The sequence below is a fragment of the Cetorhinus maximus genome, chromosome 1, assembly GCF_964194155.1.
Source record: "Cetorhinus maximus chromosome 1, sCetMax3.hap1.1, whole genome shotgun sequence".
Taxonomy (NCBI): Eukaryota; Metazoa; Chordata; class Chondrichthyes; order Lamniformes; family Cetorhinidae; genus Cetorhinus; species Cetorhinus maximus.
The window spans coordinates 20,108,588-20,128,718 of NC_135879.1; the positions used below are offsets into that span (position 1 = coordinate 20,108,588).

At 39.1% G+C, this 20,131-nt stretch overlaps 1 protein-coding gene across 5 annotated transcripts in view; it reads left to right on the forward strand.

Annotated features, from left to right (window-relative positions):
- Positions 1-20,131, forward strand: part of LOC144678686 (uncharacterized protein KIAA0232-like) — an 89,340-nt gene that overhangs the window by 57,890 nt on the left and 11,319 nt on the right. For all 5 annotated transcript variants that reach the window (XM_078538477.1, XM_078538514.1, XM_078538487.1 and 2 more), the window contains 5 exons: positions 2,303-2,372; positions 6,792-6,876; positions 8,174-11,465; positions 14,752-14,841; positions 16,764-16,872. In XM_078538477.1, coding sequence (XP_078394603.1) covers positions 2,303-2,372; positions 6,792-6,876; positions 8,174-11,465; positions 14,752-14,841; positions 16,764-16,872 — 3,646 coding nt within the window. The remainder of the gene's footprint in view (positions 1-2,302; positions 2,373-6,791; positions 6,877-8,173; positions 11,466-14,751; positions 14,842-16,763; positions 16,873-20,131) is intronic.

A 20,131-nucleotide genomic window follows, 5' to 3' on the forward strand; every position in this document is an offset into this window, starting at 1 on the left:
GTATTTGATGGTATTTTTGACATGCATGTGTTGAATGGGTACAAAAGAAATTCTGTAGATGGATATATGCTTACAGAGGGTACTGAAATTGAATGTTTGGTCTGCCAGTTAAAATGAAACCCTTTATAATGCTAATTTTTATAACTTAGTGTTAAAGGTAATTCCGTAACTCCATGTAACATTTTCCCTTTTATATAGGATTCTTGGAATTTCGGATTGCTGAAAACTTTAGGTATCTGAACAGCTGGACAAGTAATTGGCATGTTGTGTCTAATTGTCTCTTGCACGTGTCTTCCAATTAGATGGAGGATACTTAGTTCTATTAATTATTCTTTTGCCACTCTGTTTGAAATACCGGTTTAATGTCTCTATTTTGGGTGATCTCTGCCTATTGTGTTGACATCATATTACAAAATGCTTAAGTGTTCAGTCAAGTAATTAAGGTTTTGTAGGAACTATAATTATGTGCTTTGCGTATTTGTAAGTTCAATAAGTGTACAAAATATGAGGGCATAAATCTATAATATGCATCAATTATAGAAGTCGGTTATGGCTGACATTCATAATTTCACTTTGCCATATGTAAAAATGCTGGATTCAGCAAATATGATGGCATTTCTCCCCTGGGAAATGAACAAAATAAATAATTTTGTAATAAAATGCTTTAAGTTTGTGTGTTGTTTAGCTTACAGAAATTTTGATTATACTTGTAAAGTGCTACCTTGCCACTGTTATCAGTAAGATTCCTTAGGAGCACTTTTCACTCTTCAATGACAACAAAGTTCTCTGTCATAGGTTATGGTTGTGGCTTTTAACACATGTGCCCAGACAATATTCTTTCACAGCTCTGAGCCTCCTGGTAGGGCTTCCACCAGATGATCCTGGATTTCACGCATCAAGTGAGAGGTTGATTTCTGGCAAGAAGGACAAACAGTCACTGGATATAGAGGACTCTGGTGTACAGCAAATGCCACTGAATACTCTGACAAGCCTGTGGTTATTGTCTTCCAGGATCATCCTGGAGTAGTGAGTGCTCTGGCAAAGGAGTGTGTGGCTTGATAGCACTTGATGTTGTTCAGCCCGATGTGATGGGTGCAAAAACACTTGTGCACCATTGACACTCAGATCTAGGCGCGCCCCTCACCACAGCCCCCCCCCCCCCCCCCCGACCCAAAAACCCTGGACTTGTAGCACAGATGGTGTCTCTTCTCTTAATTTCCAAAAGAGAGTATCCGCTGCTAAAGAGAGAGAACGTGCAAAGCTCTGGTTAGGCCATCACTAGAGTATTGTGTCTTGTTCTGGTCACCACGCTTAAGGAAGGATGTGAAGATCCTTGAGAGTGTGTAGAGGAAATTTACCAGAATGATTCCAACATTGAGAGAATTTAGCTACAAGGTTAGGTTGGAGAAGCTGGGGTTGTTCTCAGAGTAAAGGAGATCGAGGGGAGATTTGATGGCAGTGTACAAGTTTATTACTGCTTTAGATAAGGTCGACAAAGGCTGTTCATATTAGTTGATGCTACAAGGACTAGGTCACAGATTTATGGTTTTGGGCAAGAGATACAAAGGGATGTGAGGAAGAATTTTTTTATGCAGTGAGTGCTAATGGTGGAAATGGAGATAATGAATGATTTCACAAGGACTTGAGAGAAACAAACTTGCAGAGCTACAGGGATAGAGCGAGTGAATAGAACTGACTGGATTGTTCTACAGTGAGCCAACATGGACTTGATGGACTTGATGGGCTGACTGGCCACCTTCTGTGCTGTCATGACTATTAAGTGAACAGATAGAAAAATGCAATCTCTCTGTTGGCTCCATCGGATTCTGGATTCTTAATTTGAACACTAAAGCATTAGGTAAAGCCACCACTAAAAGGATTAATGAAATGTATCTTGTGCTGATTGCTGTGGGGTTACATTTCAGGAATGTTTATATAGTACCTTATTACCATTCTGGAAAATGTCACAACCAGTATTTGAAATGCAATCACTATTTGTACAATCATTTTACACATAGTGAGATTCTACTGACAGCATTGAGATGAATAACCATGTAGTGTGATTTTGGGGTGCTCATTCACAGAACATTTTGATCCAGGATACTGCTTTGATCTATATTCCTTTTGCCCACAAACAATTCAAGCTAAATGGAATAGGAATTTTATGTGACCAAAATCATCTGTTGTACCATGTACAGTGAATACTAGCACATGTTACCTCAGTACCTGTTCTCCATAAATCTAAGAATTGTTTCAAATATTAAAGTAGATTTTGATCGTTGTATTTTTTGTTTTCTTTTAGAGTTCTGGAATTGAGACCTTGGTTGAGGAGCTTTGTTCCAAATTGAAAGAATTGCAGAATAAGCAAAAAGGTATGTTTATTTCAAATTTAATAGTGTGCTTTTGAGTACTCACTATTGCAGCTGTTAGAAAACTACAAGAAGGGGTAGACAACAAAGGTCTGAATCTAAAATGTCACATGACAAACCTTTTGGCAGAGTTCCAGAATACTACTAAGAAACCTGTAGCGTATACTGTAAAACTAACAAGGGTCTTTTCCCTTAGTTAGGTTCAAAAGTGTATGCATTGACAAGAAAAGGGAAAAAATGACATTTATTGAACCTGTTTGGCTGTACTCAAAATATTTACTTGACACTCAAGAAAAAATTCAAATACTAACTTTATATATTACATAAAACAATTAGATGTTTTTATTGATTAAAATTGTGTTTTGATAAATGTGCTTCAGCATTATTGCTCTTCAGATTTATAGGCAAGACATGCTCATGATCCTATGGAATTGTTATTTCCAGTGTTTAGTTGGCTGTCTGTGGAGCCTAATGAGTTTGTTAGAAGACGCTTCTCTCCAAATTAAATCAGCTACATCAAAATCAACCAGTTTGTTTTTAATTCGATGGATGGGCTGAAAAATACTGCCCATGGTATGATAAAGAATGTGATAGTTCAGTGGCATATGCTTCCTCCTTGTCATGTTTTTGAAGCAATATACATTTGCAGAAATTTTTAGAAAGCACTGAAACAAAAGATGGTTAAGATGATAACAAAATAAGCATTGAAATTGTTTCCCCAAAGACTTAAGAACATAATTTTAAAAATAGGAGCAGGGATAGATCATTCAGTATCTTGGAGCCTGCCCGGGCATTCAGTAAGATCTTGACTAATGCTATATAGTACCTCAACTCCATCCGACCCTCATATCCTTTGATTCCCTTAACATCCAAATATCTATTGATCTTTCTCTTGAACATACTCGATGACTAAAACATTTACAGCCCTCTGGTTTAGAGAATTCCAAGGATTCGCAACCCTTTGAGTGAAGAAATTTATCCTCATCTCAGTCCAGAATAACTGACACCTTATTCTGAGACCATGACCCCTAGTTCTAGACTGCTCACTATCTACCCTGAATTTTGTTTCAATGTGACGCTGAAGTATCAGGTTAATATTGTAAAATAAATACAGCTGATTCTCAAAAAAAGGGAGTCTATGGTTTTCTTTACACTTTTCTACATTAGAATCTGCTGGTTGATTTTGATGAAAATTGGTGAAAGCTATAATTTGTATAGGCTCGGCAGATAGGCAGATACAGTTCAATGTCAAAAAGATTGAAATTAAGTAAACAATTTGTTAGCCTAAACTACCAATTCTGCTAGGTGTTTCCAGCATTTTTGATTACAATTTGTCACCTTGCCTCAGTAATTGATAAATGCCTCATCCATTGTGTTGGGAAATCCCTGGGCGTAAATACTTGACTGGGGTTAGCTGTAACAAGGCCCTCCCTGCTGGTTGTGAACACTGATTAAGTTGTCATAAAAGCAAACACGACTGGTCAGGATTTTTGACAGCTGCTAGGTCAGGCTTTGGCTAGAGCCTGAAAGGTAAGTGGCAAGACAGTATTTTTTTTGTGTTCTGGTCAAGCAAAGTGCCCCACTAATGTAGGGAAGCATAACATGCATTATTTTATATTGGTCCAGAAAGGCAACTTGTACTGTTTGAACTAAATGAGTTTGATTAACTGTGGCCTATCTGTGTTAAATTGCTGTCTGAGAAATAAAAGTGCTTAATGTTTGAATGTAGTCTCATCTCATTGAAATGTAAACAATTTGCCTGCTGAAAGATTGGAGTATATATGAAGGTACATGCAAAAGAGACAATATCCAGTTTTGTATGTCAAGGGAGTTACCTTTGTTATATCCCCTGGGTTACATGATTGCATGATTAGGTATCAGGCAGTGGTAAGCAGTGTACCCTATAAATTGTTAGTGCACAGGTGATTTATTTAAGTGTGCAAGCCGTTATAAAAATTTTTGCGCAGAAATTTTAAAGGTCTGACATGTGCAGAAACTTTTGGGTTGCAATGCAGCCCTGCGCCTTTGAGGAAACATGGGTGACTCAAGCCAGACACATAAGAAATGTGGGGATCTACTTGTGAGAACATCTGACTCCTTGGAACCTGAATTTGTAACATTGCTTTAAGAAACTGCAGTTAAATTATGGGAAATGCATCTAATTATCAAAATGTCTCTTTGTGACATAATAATGCAGATAAGTGGTAATTTTAGTAGTGTTATGATGCTCATTGAGCTTCATTATCATGTTGTGAATACATAGCATCAAAGGTGATGGAGCATGGGTTCAGTACACAATCCTGACACTGAGAGATTCTCAATTTTGGGCATATGTCCACCAGAAGGCAGGATTTGAAAAAATAAATCATGCAATGTGGAATCTTTTTTTTCTGGGTGATTGGTGTTTTTCTATTACTTAAACTCACATACTGTAATGTTTAAAACCAGATAGTCTGAAATACAAAATTAAAATGATTATTTATTTTACATGGGAATACTCACAGAGCAATAGAAGTATAGGGAAGTCTGAAACAAATCCAGGCCATTTGCTCCATTAAGCCTTTCCATCTGTGCCTTGTCCAGTTAGCCCCACAATCTTTACACAGCCCATTCAATCCCCTGCTGGATGAAGCTAACCACAGGTAATAAATACTAACACATCAATTAACACCCTGAAATTTATTCCAGAACCAAAACTAAGCCAAATTCCACCTAACCTTGCTATTGTGAGTTAACTCTCCTCAATTGCATTCCAATTTATGCTTCCAGCAGTATACCTCCCTGTATATATTTACATTTTTTGGTTAAAATATTTTTTATTCAGCTTTAATCAACAGTGTTTTTCCTGGAAATGTTTTCCATGTAGCCACTATTTTTTTAAAAAGTTCTCATCTCCCTTGATGCTTATGAATTCTGCACCAGCATCATCTTGTTCTGTGATCTAAATTAATTACTGTTTATTTCTATCTGCACCATCATAATAGATTTTAAATAACAAAAGTTAACTGTGGATCCTCCAGCCCCCAGTCTTTTAAACAAGAAGAATGAGTGTAGCTCTTGGAGTCTCTTTGTAAATTAAAATCCCTATGTCCTAAAATCATCAATTCATTCTAATATTTATTTTTTACACGTGCATGTTGTGGAATGAGCACTGCTGTCTTTCCCATGTTTATTAAATTGATCTGGGTATAATCACCCTACTGTCTCTCCAACCTTCCAACACAGTGCCACCACTGGTTGCTAATCTTGCCAGCCTCCTTCGCACCCCATTAACTACCCCCGCCACTAACCTTATGGATTCCACCAGTGGATAAGGAATCATAGCCCCTCTTGGCGACATCTTCCAGAACCTCTGTTCACTTGTCAACAGGTTCATATCATATTGTTGATGACATCAATGGCTTGACAGAAACGGCTCACAGGCGATGTCACCCCTCATTGTCTAATGCCTACACCAATTTTCTCACCGATATGCCCTCACTGTTTTGCTCACTTGCCACATTTATGGTGTGCATCTGGGTTAGGCATTCATTGCCAGATTTTGGCTGGCCGTTGGCACATGCTGAGTATTTTGTGTTTACACCAATTTTTGCATTTTGAAACTTAAATTAAATAGAAATGCCAAAAAAATAACTGACTTTAGTGAAATCACTAAAATAAATGTCAGATTGCTTAAATATGACAGTTCTTTGAGCCCTTTCTCTGTCCTGTCCTTGAGGATTTCTTTTTTTGTTTAGTTTTCCCCAGATATAGTTTTGATGCACTGCTGTTTGGGCATATTTCACTTTACTGTTATCACTCTTCTCTAGAACTTGGATAGTTCAAAAAAAGAACATAATTCAATTACAATATATAACCATTTCATCATAAATGCTTAGTGTAAATGTTAGTTAAAATATGTTTATTTAAGTACTTATTTTACTGTAGCTTCTGAAACATTGTATACTAAGAGAACATGAAGCAGTGGAATCATTGTATACAGCTTTGGTGTTCCTGTGTGGCACCAGGCACAATTGTCAAAAGTTTGAAGAAGTTTCCATTAGCTATTTTAACAAAAAAAAACTTAAGAGCCCTCGTGTAATAATGGCATTTAATACTTGACTAGACACAATGCACACTATTTTCACTCGTGTGTTCGGCTTTATCCATTTATTTACAATGCTTGAGCTCAGAATCCATGTGGATATCTTATAATATAAGTTGGAGTGAATTTAGAAGCAATCAAGAAGATGCGATAAGGCTCTCAAAGTTGTTCTATGTATTAATCAAAATTTCAAGGTTTCCACCATGTGCTCCTATTTCTTTCTACTGAACTATCTCGCATATTTCCCTTTAATGCTGGAAACATAATGAAGAAAATAGCAATCATCTATATAAGAGCAACTTGAATTTATTTTTCTCTTTCCTCTTCCCAAATTTCAGAAGAAAAGCAAGGTGGTAAGAAAGCAGAAGGATCTCAATCTCCTGAAATTATAGAATCTCCTTCCACCAAGGATCAGGTAGAAATGTAAGTATTAAACTTATTGTTCTGTTTTAGAATGCAGTTGACATTTCAGGGCACATTCTGACTTTCCATTTGTTGTTAGTTTTCTTTCAATGCATTTAGTGTTTCTAACTCCTACAAATCTTTTTTTTTAAAAGTAAATCAATGTGTTTACATTGTGTAGATCTGGTATCATTGCTTGTATATTGATATCTGTATTTGGTGAAAACTAATGGAATGTTAATTTAGAAAATAAACTATTAACGTGATCACTGAATTCAAAATTAAGAAATGTAAAACAATCTATAACAATGAGTTGGATGTGGACATTAAATGTAATATTTCCAAGTTGGCAGGTGACACAAAACTAGGTGGAAGTATCAGTTGTGCGGAGGGTGCAAAAGTGTTTCAAGGAGCTTTGGAGAGACTGAGTGGGCAAAAATTTGGCAGATGGAATACAATGTGGAGAAATGTGAAGTTATCTACTTAACTAGGAAAAACAGAAATACAGAGTACTTCTTAAATGGTGAGAGGCTGGGGAATGTGAACTTCAAAAGGACTCGGGTGTCCTTGTTTGTGAGTCACTGAAAGCTAACATACAGGTACAGCAAGTAATTAAAAAGGCAAATAGTATGTTGGCCTTTATTCCAAGAGGATTTGAGTGTAAGAGTAAAGATGTCTTACTGCAATTATATAGAGCCTTGGTGAAACTGCAGCTGGAGTATTGTGTGCAGTTTTGGTCATTTACCTAAGGAAAGATATACTTGCCATAGAGGGAGTGCAACAAAGGTTCACCAAAATAATTCCTGGGATCGATGGAGTCTTCTATGAGGAAAGATTAAATAGACTGGGCCTTTAGTCTCTGGAGTTTAGAAGAATGAGAGGTGATCTCATTCAAGCATACAAAGTTCTTACAAGGCTGGACAGGGTAGATGCAGGAAGGATGTGTCCCCTGGCGGGGGTGTCTGAAACCATGGGACACAGTCTCAGCATAAAGGGCAGGCCATTTAGGAATAAGGTGAGGAGGAATTTCTTCACTCAGAGGATGGTGAATCTTTGGAATGCCCTGTCCCAGAGGGCTGTGGTGGCTCAGTCATCGAGTATGTTCAATATTGAGATCAATAGATTCTACATATTAAAAACATCAAGGGGATATGGGGATAGTGCAGGAAAAGATCAGCCATAACCTCTTTGAGTGGTGGAGAAAGCTTGATGGGCTGAATGGCCTATTCCTATTTCTTGTGTTAAACATGACTCTCAATAATTAAAAATGTATATATTGTCATCTGGATCATTAAACTCATTTGCATTTTATTTTTAGGTATTATGAAGCATTTCCACCTCTTTCTGAGAAGCCAATCTGTCTGCAAGAAATCATGACCGTGTGGAATAAGACCAAAGCTTGTTCATTTTCTGGTGGTTCTTCTTCATCTGCTGCTCCACAGACAAGCACTGATACATCCTCTCCAAAAGATTGCAACAGTGAAGGTGAAGGTGCTAGAGACCGAACAAATGAGGCGTCCATCACTACAGGCAGTAGTCGTATGTTCAGAAGAAGTAAAAAAGAGAAAGAAAATAGGCATAATAACAGCTTGCCAGAACAGAAACCCACTACAGGAAAGAAGCAGATCAGACACAGGTCAGAAGGAAAGATGCGCCCTCGTTCATGGTCCTCTGGCTCCAGTGAAGCAGGTTCAAGCTCAAGTGGGAACCAGTATGAGTTAAAAGTTCCCACCAAAGCTGTCAAAATCAGACATAAGATGAGAGAAACTGCTCGGAACAAAAAGGGGCGAAATGGACAAGTTAGGCTATCTTTGAAGTCTGTCGACAAAGATGATCGAAAAAGCACCTGTGGGAGCAGCAGCAGTGGACCTACCAAACAGCTGTGCAAAAAAGGAAAAAGGTTTATGAAAGAAACAAGAAGGAAAACAAATGGCAACAGTGGTACAAAAGATCTCAGCAATGAAAGTGGAAGAGAACAAGAATTCAAAGAAGAACCATTGTGGTACACTGAACCAATAGCAGAGTACTGGTTCCCTCCAAGTAGAAAAAGTAAACTAGAAACTGCATACCGGAATAGTGTAGCTGCTAATGATAGTGAATCTTTGACTTTGGAAGAGCTTTCGGAGACGATGCAGGGTCTTTGTATTAGTAACAATAATTTCCAAACATACCTCGCAGCAGGTGCTTTCGTTGATGGTCACTTTGTTGAAATGCCTGCATTATTAGATGAGGCTAATGACCTCACTGGGACCTCAAGCTGTTCTAATCCCAAGGACAGTGATATTTTAGATGATATGCATCTATCTGAATTTACTCACTTCTATGAAGTGGATATTCATCAATCCATATTGGATCCTCGTGCCTCAAATTCATTGCAAGGAGAGAGTCGAATTTTAAGCATGATTCGACGGAAAAGTATAGAGCAAACTGATTTTGAGGCAGACTGTTGTATAGTGTTAGATGGACTACAGTTGACGAGGGAAAGTGCAATATGGACAGATTCACAAGCTTCTCTTGATGCAGAAGGATTGTTCTTAAATGATCTTGCAAATATAGCTCAATTTTGGGAGTGCTCTAGCTCTGATGAAGCAGAAGGGGAAAGCTTTGCTGGGGATTCCCCCATTACACTTTCTCCTATTGTGGATAATACAGTGTGTGATGCAAGTAGCAGTACTGGCAATCAAGAAGAACACTTTTCAGAAGCAAATGAAGGGTCTGGTTTAAACTCCACTTGTTTTTCTCTGTTTGAAGTGCAATATGATAACTCTACTTCACCATTCTGCTTTGATGGACTTAGCCTGGGAAATCAGAATAGTGATATTGGAGGCTGGGCAGATTTGCCAGGGAAATCACAGTCTCGTTTGCTTATATGGACCAAAAATAGTGCCTTTGATGAAAATGACCACTGCTCAAATCTTTCAACACGAACCTGCAGCCCATGGTCACATTCTGAAGAAACACGTTCAGATAATGAAACCTCTTTTGGTATTCAAATGGAGGAGTCCACTAAATTTAATGCAGATGAGATTGATTGTATAGTCCCTGGCATTTCGTCCAGCCTTCTTGATGAAGACCTTTTAGATTTATTGCATGAGGACACTCATTCACAAGCAGATGGAGCTTTACGAAATATAACAAGCATGACTTTCAAACAGAAATCTAAGCTGGAGTCGGTGTGTGGAATTCAATTGGAAGAAGAAGAAAATAAGGAATATGAAACGGTGGAAATTTTTGCAGAACAGATGGCCAGTCATGGGGATGGCTATGGCTCAGAAGTTATAAAGGACATTTGGACAGCCATAGCAGAAAATGATGCTGTAACAACACTAGATGTAGAACGATCAGAAGAGGATTTCTTTCCTGGTGAGGTGAATGGTTGCCATTGCTGTTGTTTGGATATGGCAACAAAACAGGACATCCTGCAAGAGCCTCTTGAAAAGGCAGTGCAGAGGTCTGAATATCACTTGTGGGAGTGCCAGAAGGAAAACTTGGAGGCCCAAGCTGTTGCAACTGGGGAACTTACGGAGCTAGATGTAGGTGATTACACTGCACCTTCTAAACCTTGGGATATTGGTGCTGACAAAGAAAGTGCTTTCATTCTTGGTGGAGTCTATGGAGAACTGAAAACATTCGACAGTTGTGGAGACTGGGGAGTAGTTCCCCCTGACCCTGCAAAAAGTACTTTATTGCAGTGTGCAGCTTCAGATGTTGTGACCATAGCAGGTACCGATGTCTTCATGACTCCAGGTAGCAATTTTGCTCCTGGCCATAGACCATTGTGGAGATCTTGTGCTTCATTCACACCATGTGACCAGACGAGAAAAGGAGATGATAGGTTAAATACTGAGTTCTCTTTCATCTTCCATGAAGATTTATTAGGGAATTGCAGTAATTATCAGAGTCAAGAACCTGGTGTTGAGTATTCATTTTCCTCCTTTGACCTGAACAATCCCTTTTCACAAGTTCTTCATGTGGAATGTTCATTTGAACCTGAGAGGCTTGCAACATTCAGTCCAAGCTTTAAGCCCAAATCTATACTGTGTTCAGACTCAGAAAATGAAACATTTCATCCTAAAATATATAGTATTGACAAAACACAGTATAGGGCTATTCGTATCTCGCCGCGGACTCATTTCCGACCTATATCTGCCTCTGAGCTTTCACCAGGCGGAGGAAGTGAGTCAGAATTTGAGTCTGAAAAGGAGGATGTTACTATACCTGTACTCTGCCAGACAGATTTGTTTGAGGATCAACAGGCAGACTTAAAGCCATTGGAAGAAGATGCTGAGCGAGAAGGACATTATTATGGAAAGTCGGAGCTGGAATCAGGAAAATTCCTGCCTAGATTAAAAAAAGCTGGAATGGAAAAGAGTGCTCAGACTTCACTGGATTCTCATGAAGGATCTGGCGGTCTTCTACAGACAGAACAGCAGTGCCCAGAATGTAATTTACAGGCATCAATGGGATGCACCAGTGTGAATAGTTGTGAAATAGATTTCAAGTTGAAGGTACCATGTGATAAATTGGAAGCATTCCAGAATCGTACAACAAACAGGAGCTTTTCTGGATTCAGTGAGGGAACTGGTCTTAGAGTAGAGTCGCTACAAGAAGTGAGTACCACTGTTCCTCTGTACATTGCAGAAAATAGTTTGCCAACACTTGCAATAAACTGCTTTTTGCTACTTCATTTATTACAGAGAGGTTATAATGAAAGAATATTTCAACCAGTTATTGTTAATAATTATTCCATTGATCAGGTTAACTAGGCTACGTTTTAAGACTCAATGAATCAAGATTGCACAATCATTATTTAAAAAATCAGTTGTTCTCTTGTTGAATTGATCACAGCAAGTCAAAGGTTACTCTATTGCAAAAGGGTAACAGATTGTAGAAGTAAGGAGAGGGTGCACATTTCCACTGAGGAGGGAATAAAAACAGGAGTTCTGCTTAAGTAGTGAAGTAACTTTTTAAAATCAGTTCCTGGAAAATGGTGGTTGCCTTATCCAACGCAGAAGAACATAAATACAGTAGATAAATAGTTTGTTCCCTTCACAGTCCTGTGAATAAATCTGTACATCTTACTTTGGCACTAATTAACTCTGTGATAGTAAATGGCCAGCCGCTTGTCCGTCTACTTAGGGTGTGTGTTTTTATAGTAAGGACCAAAAAATATAAAAGTTTTCTTTAAGAAAAACTACATAAATATATAATAAATACAAAAAAAATCTATTTTACCCAGCTTTAGTTACTGGTTGTTCCAATGAATTAGATTACTGCAGAAAAGTAGTTTTGAAAATGTCTGTAGTTTAGATCCCTCTAATAATCAATGCATATGTTTCAAATTTCTTTCAAAATGCCTTTTAAACTTTAAGCTGGAGGGAGGAACTGAGCTAACTTTGATCAAATACAAACAGTGATTTGTTAATTTACATGACAGCCAATTATGTTAAATACAACTATCAATTATGAAAGTTCCAAACAAGCTACCAGTAATCTGTCCATGGGGTTTAATGATCAGAAGGCAAACTGATTAAAAGCTTCACAGAATAAAGTCGACAAGCTAACACCCATAGTCAGGAAAGATTGCAGATTTATAAACTTACCCATATAATAATAGTTTTGTTTTAAATCATGATTTATCCAAGTTAGAGGAAAATAAACTTTCTGCTGTAAATATATAACTCTTATACCACTTATATTTTTCACTGATTCATTGTACAATAAATTTGCTTGACACCTTGTATTTAAGTTAAGTTCTGATTTGATGGTCTACAGCTTTTGGAGATTGAAGTCAGATATTGGGGGGAAAATAGCACCTAATAACAATTACCAAAAGGTGTCAGCTCTTTCAATTTCCTGGTGCATTATCAAAAGCTTACTTGGATCTCAGGACAATGCCGTTCTTAAAGGTATGAGGAATTGGAACTCACTCAAAGATATGAGGAACAAAATATTTTAGAGTAAAAAGGTTTGAAAAGATGCATAAAATAACCTGCAATATAAATATTTTTTGTATGCACTATATACATTTGACTCTGTAAGATGCTATTAACTGTTGGAATTTTGTGGTATCATTGAATTTTGTCAAATAATGACAAAAATTTGCTTTTAAATACAATTACAGAAACAAAATGTTGTTAGTTGATTGATACCAAAGTTTTAACATTCTTGGGATTTTCTGCCAGAACCTAAATGGATCCCTTCTGTCTGTACTGACTTGTCTCCACTGTATTATTGGAAAGCAATTCTGAAAGAATTCTTGAGATATGAGCAATGCCAACACGGCTGCATTTATTACCCATTGTTTATTACACTAAGATGGAGGGCTGCCATCGAGAAAATGTCTTTCTTTAAGCCACTAAGTTTGTGATACTTGAAGTGAACTGTGTAGTATAAGACTAGAGTTAAATGTAGGTTAGAATGGGAAGAAATAACAGGTTCCCTTACCTGAAGGTCAGGCATGAACTTTATAGGCTTGTCAGGCCAGATCTTTATTCGCCTCATTTAATATTACTAGATAAGCAACCATCTGTGTTTGTAAATTTTATCCTCATTTTCTGATTACTGTACGTAGACATAAGTAAATTAAATAACTTCAACTATGTTCTTTATGCCTCTCAACATGTTAAAGGCCTGGATCACATCTGTATAAATTTCCTTCTAAGAGCAAGTAGAAACAAGTTTAGTTGAGTCTCTTATTTTGCACTCACTCTCACACAAGATCTCTCACTTCTACTGAATCTGGTGCCACCGGTGCATGATGTTAAGTCTGCATCAATCTGATACTCCCTTACTTTGCATGCATCTATACATTTTCTAGTAGATGCCACTGGAAAGCAGTTAAGAACAGGAACCTCAGTTATATTGTTTGCTCTATTTCACCTTCCCAGAACTGGGGACTCAAAGCAATTGCATCGATCCCATTGCTAAACTAGCCAAAATCAGTTAGGTCAGAATAAAATTGGGAACGATCCATAAATAAATCTTCCTGGTTTTTTAAATTTTAATTGCCCAATAAGCTATCAGAAAGCTTCAGTTGTTTCACAGAAACAGAATGATCTTGTCACTTTACTGAATTGCTCCTGGTACATTAATTGCCCTGTAAAGGTAGGTTTCTAAATTTGCTTAGAGTTTTAAAATCCCCATAGTGTAGGAGAAGTTCTGTACATTTGAGGTAGTGATGATTTTGGGGTCCCACAAGCCAAATGAATCTTGATTACACTAATAAGGCTTTCTATACCAATTGGAGGGCCACATTTTTCAAACTCTATTAGATACCTTTCACGTGTCTATGGAAGAATGTTTTATTGCTGTGGTAACAGTGATTGCTTTTGGAAAGGTTTTATTAATTTTGAATTAAAACAAAAGTGGAAAAACTTGTGCTTTGCTGTTGATGACCAAGCTTGAAACAGGGGCCTAAGAAATCATTGGTTTTGAATTGTCTACGACATTTCCTAAAGCTAAATTGAAATTAAGCAACATACATGTTCATATAGAAATGTTTAATCTTTTCTTGCTACAATGTTCCTAATGAAATATTTGAGATTCTTTTCCTCCATAATTATACCCTCTGCGCCTCAATGGAAGGTGTTGACCCTCATATCTTAGTCTAGTGATCATTCATGTGTGAGCCCTGATGGCCTGTACTTGCAAGCCACTCAACTGCAAGGGTTATAACGGTCAAGCGAGTGACAACAAAGTCACTCAGTAATAAGGAGCTGGAATCTCAGCCAATTTTTCTTCTCACCCAAACTCAGAATGTGAGATTAATTGTATCAACCTTATTGTCGCTACAGCTAAGAGCATCTAATCTGGATTCCAACATCAATGCTGGAATTACAATTTATACTAACTGCTCAAATTTCAAGCCAGTCACTTTGCTTCACTTATATTTAGGCAATTTTCCAAGAAGATTGGCAGCCTGCAATCAGCGTTCAAGGAAAGAGCGGTCAATACAATGAGCCAGAATCTCCTGTCAAAATAACGGTGAGGCTCATGACGCTTGCCTTTATTCATACATAAATGTTACAGCAACTTCAGTTGAGAGTCAGATACATGGTTAAATGCAAAAATCTAAAAGCTGCTGTCCGAGTTGTGCCCCTCCACTATTAGCTATGTGAAAATGAGATTTCCCTGCCTGTTTCACCATTGATGTGCATTGAATGTCATGAAATTGCTGTTTTTGTATGATAGATACAAACTAAACCTGTCGCAGATATTTTAAGTTAGTAATTGGTGCAAGTACCCTTCAGGCAATCAACCCTGTTACTGAAGTGTAGAGCCTCGTTCCATCAGGTTTTGAATTTTTCAGTTTTTTTTCTTATTTTTATTTTGTCTTTTTCTCTATTTCTTAACCCAGTCTTTCATTCCCTCTTTTTCTGTACCTGATTACACGTCGGATGAACTATTTTGATTCACCCTTCTTTTCAATTAAGTCTCGTTGTTTACAGAGATATCCTGCTGGTTGCCCCGGTCACTTTGTGGGCAACACTTTTTTTGAGCTGAAGGGTACAGGGGTATGTCTAACTAATGTTAGATGCCTGCGACAGCAAAATCTGGCTCAATGTTCTTGCCTTCAGCCTCATATCTGTTTCCAGATAAAAGTTGTTGCATTGCAACCCACATATAGTTGCGGTGCTGACATCCTCTGGTTTGGACAGTTGGCAAATCTGTTAAGAGTCAAGTTTGCAGTGGTCTTCCTCTTAAGAGTTAGGTTTCAATATGTGTTACAAGAAATCTTTGGAAGAGATAATGCAAGACCTGAGATTTGTAGCTGCCCACATTTGAACAATCTCTTTAAATACAGATCATTTTTTCCTTAAGAGTATGTTTCACTCTTAAGTGAAAAGAGCTTCCCTTTTGTGAAATGTTGCATATATGTGGCATATGGTATCATGGAGCAGCATTCCCATGAGGATTTCAGTAAAATGAAACATTCAGCATGTAAATTTCTTCAATGTTGTCTGTTTGGAATATGAAGCACTCTGCAGTGTAATTCTAAATGTTGTCAACTGAACTGGGGTTATGTCTGTAAAAGCACACTTGTAGACTATCTATCCACAAATCCATTATCTGTACACTGTAATATCAAAATAATGATTTGTGAAATGGCTGATTGAACACAGTCAGTATTGTTATCAGTTGTCAGGATGGAAATCATCTCTGCTATCGAGAAAGGTGCAATGTCCAGAAAAGGCTGTAAATTGTAATTTAAAAATAACTGTATATATACGCCGAGTTGCATTAGAACCTGCTCCACAATGTTAGCAGTTGCACAAGGCTTAAACTAGAATGTAGAGTTAGTCTAATTTATATTTCAGTCATTGCTGATGATGCATTAATGCCTTATCTATAAGGAACCATTACCTTCTACATTATATCTATAAGATACAATAATTGATGACTATAAAAGGAAGTTAGTGGTTAAGCATGAAATTAATATGAGTGGTGAATGGAAATAATGCCTGAAGCATGTCAGAAAGATGATAATTGCTTCCCTGTATTGCTAACTGTTGTCAACAAGCTTTATTGTAATTTACCTAATTGGCAGATTACTGTTGGCACTTTAACAAGGGTGCAGGAGTTGTAGAATTAACTATTAACATAAGTACACGAAACAGTATATGGCTTGTGCTGATTACATGCCCAGGGTGAAGGTAGTCATAATACTGATATGCAATATTTTGGTAGAAATTAGTCAGAGAAATGAGAATGAACCAATACAGTAACTTAAGTTTTATTTGCCTTTTATTTTTCTCTATCATTTCAATGACAACTTCTCAAAAACATTGTACACTGCGTACAAGCAATAATTTGTAAAGGCTATTCAAAATACTGAGCTCCAATATTGATGAAGAATGATGACATTTCAAAACATTGTACCGATTTTATTTGTCCTATCATGGCAGGTTCCCTCTTCAGACTTGAACCAGCAAGGGAAGAATGACTGCAAGGAGGAACCAGACTGGTGGCGAGAAACACTGTACCCACAACCATTTTCTGGGATCGAGTGTGCAGGCAAGTCAATGATAAAATACAGTTATAAAGTAAGATTAAAAACTGGAGAAGGGGAAAGAAGTTTTTAGGAACAAAGGGGGAAAAAGATGGATTTTTCACCAATACACGATTCCCTTGTAGAAAGGGTAGGCAGTTGAACTGTTTCTAGACCTATAATAATATTCTGTCTTGAGTGGCAATTCAGAGGCCTGAGATTATTACCTGACTGCCCTGTCCGCTGAGAGATGGCCTGTATTGCAGTGAATGTGACTTTGACATTGACAGGGATGGGTTACATAGGTGCGGTGTTGGCGTGGAAAACCCAGAAGTCAGGGTTCTCAGCATGCACCTTTTCCCTTGACAGATTCCCCATTAGAGCCTGCAACCTGTTATTTTTTAAATTACAATTTAAAGTTGTTACCAGACATTGCATCTTTCTTGATAGCAGAGATAATTCCCATCCTGACAATTGATGATAATGCTGACAAAACCTGCAGTTGCTGCTTGGAAGCATGGGAGAGGGGGTTCCAAACCTTAGTCACAGGAGCTTTTGTATGGAGAGCATAGGAGGCCAGGAGGAAGCACTACTGCTTAAATTAGAAGCTGTGAGCCTTCTTAAAATACTTAAATTGCCAACCAGCCTCCTAGAAGTGGGTTGTGGCTGCCTGCCCCTTGTCCCATCTCTGTTAAACCTAGAAGTGGGTGGGTTGTGTTCGGGTTTTTAATTTTTAAGGGCAGAATTTTACATTTGGCGTGCGGGCACGCACCCGACACGCCGGAATGTAATATGACGCGCAATGACGTCGGGTGTGCGTACTGAAGTCATCACGCTTGCTCACATTTTGTTCGGCGGGCGCGCGCCGGGGTCAGGTGCGTGCCTGCTGATAATTGAAAGGCCAATTAAGGCCATTAACGAACTAACTAACTTCAAATTTACGCTGCCTGTGCAACCTAATGGTTGGTGGGCAGGCGAAAAGGCCAAGCAGCTTTGTTTTTTAGGAAACCTCATCCACGAGCGGGATTGAGGCTTCCTAAAGCAAATAAACATTAAATAAAAACTTTCTTTGAAAAATAAAAACGTGTCCCATCTCATGTGACACAGTCACATGAGGGAACATGTTTCATTAAGTTTTTAATGTATTTTTGTTTTTAAAAAGCGCTTCAATCTCCCTGAGGGAGCTCCGTGCTTCAGGGAGATTGAAGCGCTTTTTTGCTCTGGACCCAACTCTCCCTCCTCCCCCCGCCTGCACAGGTAGCACTCAGCGCTACCACTTGCAATCCACGCTGGGCGGGCCTTAATTGGCTCGCCAGCGTGAAATTACGGTGTGGAGCCAATTGTGGGCAGCGGTCGGCTCTGCGACCGCACCCGCTGAGCCTGCCCGACCAATGTAAAATCCTGGCTTAAAGTTTTATCATCTCGCTTTACCCAACCCAAGTCTATATGAATCAGATAACTCAAATATATAAAGGTGCCTCCTTTAGGCAGAATATTGAGCTTGAATTCCTGCTGACAAGAAATGCTGTCGTCCTGCCAGTGGATCAACCCTGGTTCAATGAAGAGTGCAGGAGGGCATGCCAGGAGCAGCACCAGGCATACCAAAAAATGAGGTGTCAACCTGGTGAAGCTACAACACAGGAATACTTGTGTGCCAAACAGCATAAGCAGCAAGTGATAAACAGAGCTAAGCAATCCCACAACACATGGATCAGACCCAAGCTCTGCAGCCTTGCCACATCCAGTTATGAATGGTGGTGGGCAACTCACTGGAGGAGGAGGCTGCAGAAATATCCCCATTCTCAATGACCGGGGAGCCCAGTGCATCAGTACAAAAGGTAAGGCTGAAGCATTTGCTACAATCTTCAGTCAGAAGTGCCGAGTGGATGATCCATCTCAGCCTCCTCCTGAGGTCCTCAGCATCACAGATGCCAAACTTCAGACAATTCGATTCACTCCACGTGATATCAAAAAATAGCTGAAGGTACTGGTTAGTGCAAACCGTGGGACCTGACAGTATTCCAGCAACAGTACTGAAGACTTGTGCTTCAGAACCTGCTACGTCCATAGCCAAACTGTTCCAGTACAGCTACAACAGTGGCGCCTACCCGGCTATGTGGAAAATTGTCCAGGTATGTCCTGTACACATAAAGCATGACAAATCCAACCCTGCCAACTACCACCCTATCAGTCTACTCTCAATCATCAGTGAAATAATGGAAGGGGTCAATCAACAGTGCTATCAAGTGGCACTTGCTTAGCAATAACCTGCTCACTGACGCCCAGTTTGGGTTCTGCCAGGACCACTCAGCTCCTGACCTCATTACAGCCTTGGTTCCAACATGGACAAAAGAGCTGAACTCCCGAGGTGAGAGTGACTGCCCTTGACATCAAGGCCACATTTGACCGAGTGTGGCATCAAGGAACCCTAGCAAAACTGGAGTCAGTGGGAAAACTCTCCACTGGTTGGAGTCATACCTAGCACAAAGGAAGATAGTTGTGGTTTTTGGAAGTCAGTCCTCAGCTCCAGGACATCACTGTGGGAGTTCCTCAGTATAGTGTCCTCTGCCCAACCATCATCAGCTGCTTCATCAATGACCTTACTTCCGTCATAAGGTCAGAGGTGGCATTGTTCGCTGATGATTGCACAATGATACTGAAGCAGTCTATGTCCAAATGCAGCAAGACCTGGACAACATCCAGGCTTGGGCTGACAAGTGGCAAGTTGGGTTCGTGCCACACAAGTGCCAAGTAATGACCATCTCCAACAAGAGAGAACCTAACCATCACCCCCTGACATTCAATGGCATTACCATCACTGAATCCCCCATTATCGAAATCCTGGGGGTTACCGTTTACCAGAAACTGAATTGGACTAGACACATAAATACGGTGGCTACAAAAGCAGGTCAGAGGCTAGGAATCCTGCGATGAGTAACTCACCTCCTGACTCCCCAAAGCCTGTCCACCATCTACAAGGCACAAGTCAGGAGTGTGATGGAATATTCCCCGCTTGCCTGATGGAGTACAGCTCCCACAACACTCAAGAAGCTTGACACTGTCCAGGGCAAAGCAGTCCACTTGATTGGCACCACATCCACTAATGTTCACGCCCTCCACCACCGATGCACAGTAGCAGCAATGTGTACCATCTACAAGATGCACTGCGGGAATTCACCAAGGCTCCTTCGACAGCACCTTCCAAGCCCATGATCACTACCATCTAGAAGGACAAGGGCAGCAGTAGATGGGAACACTACCACATGAAAGTTCTCCTCCAAGTCA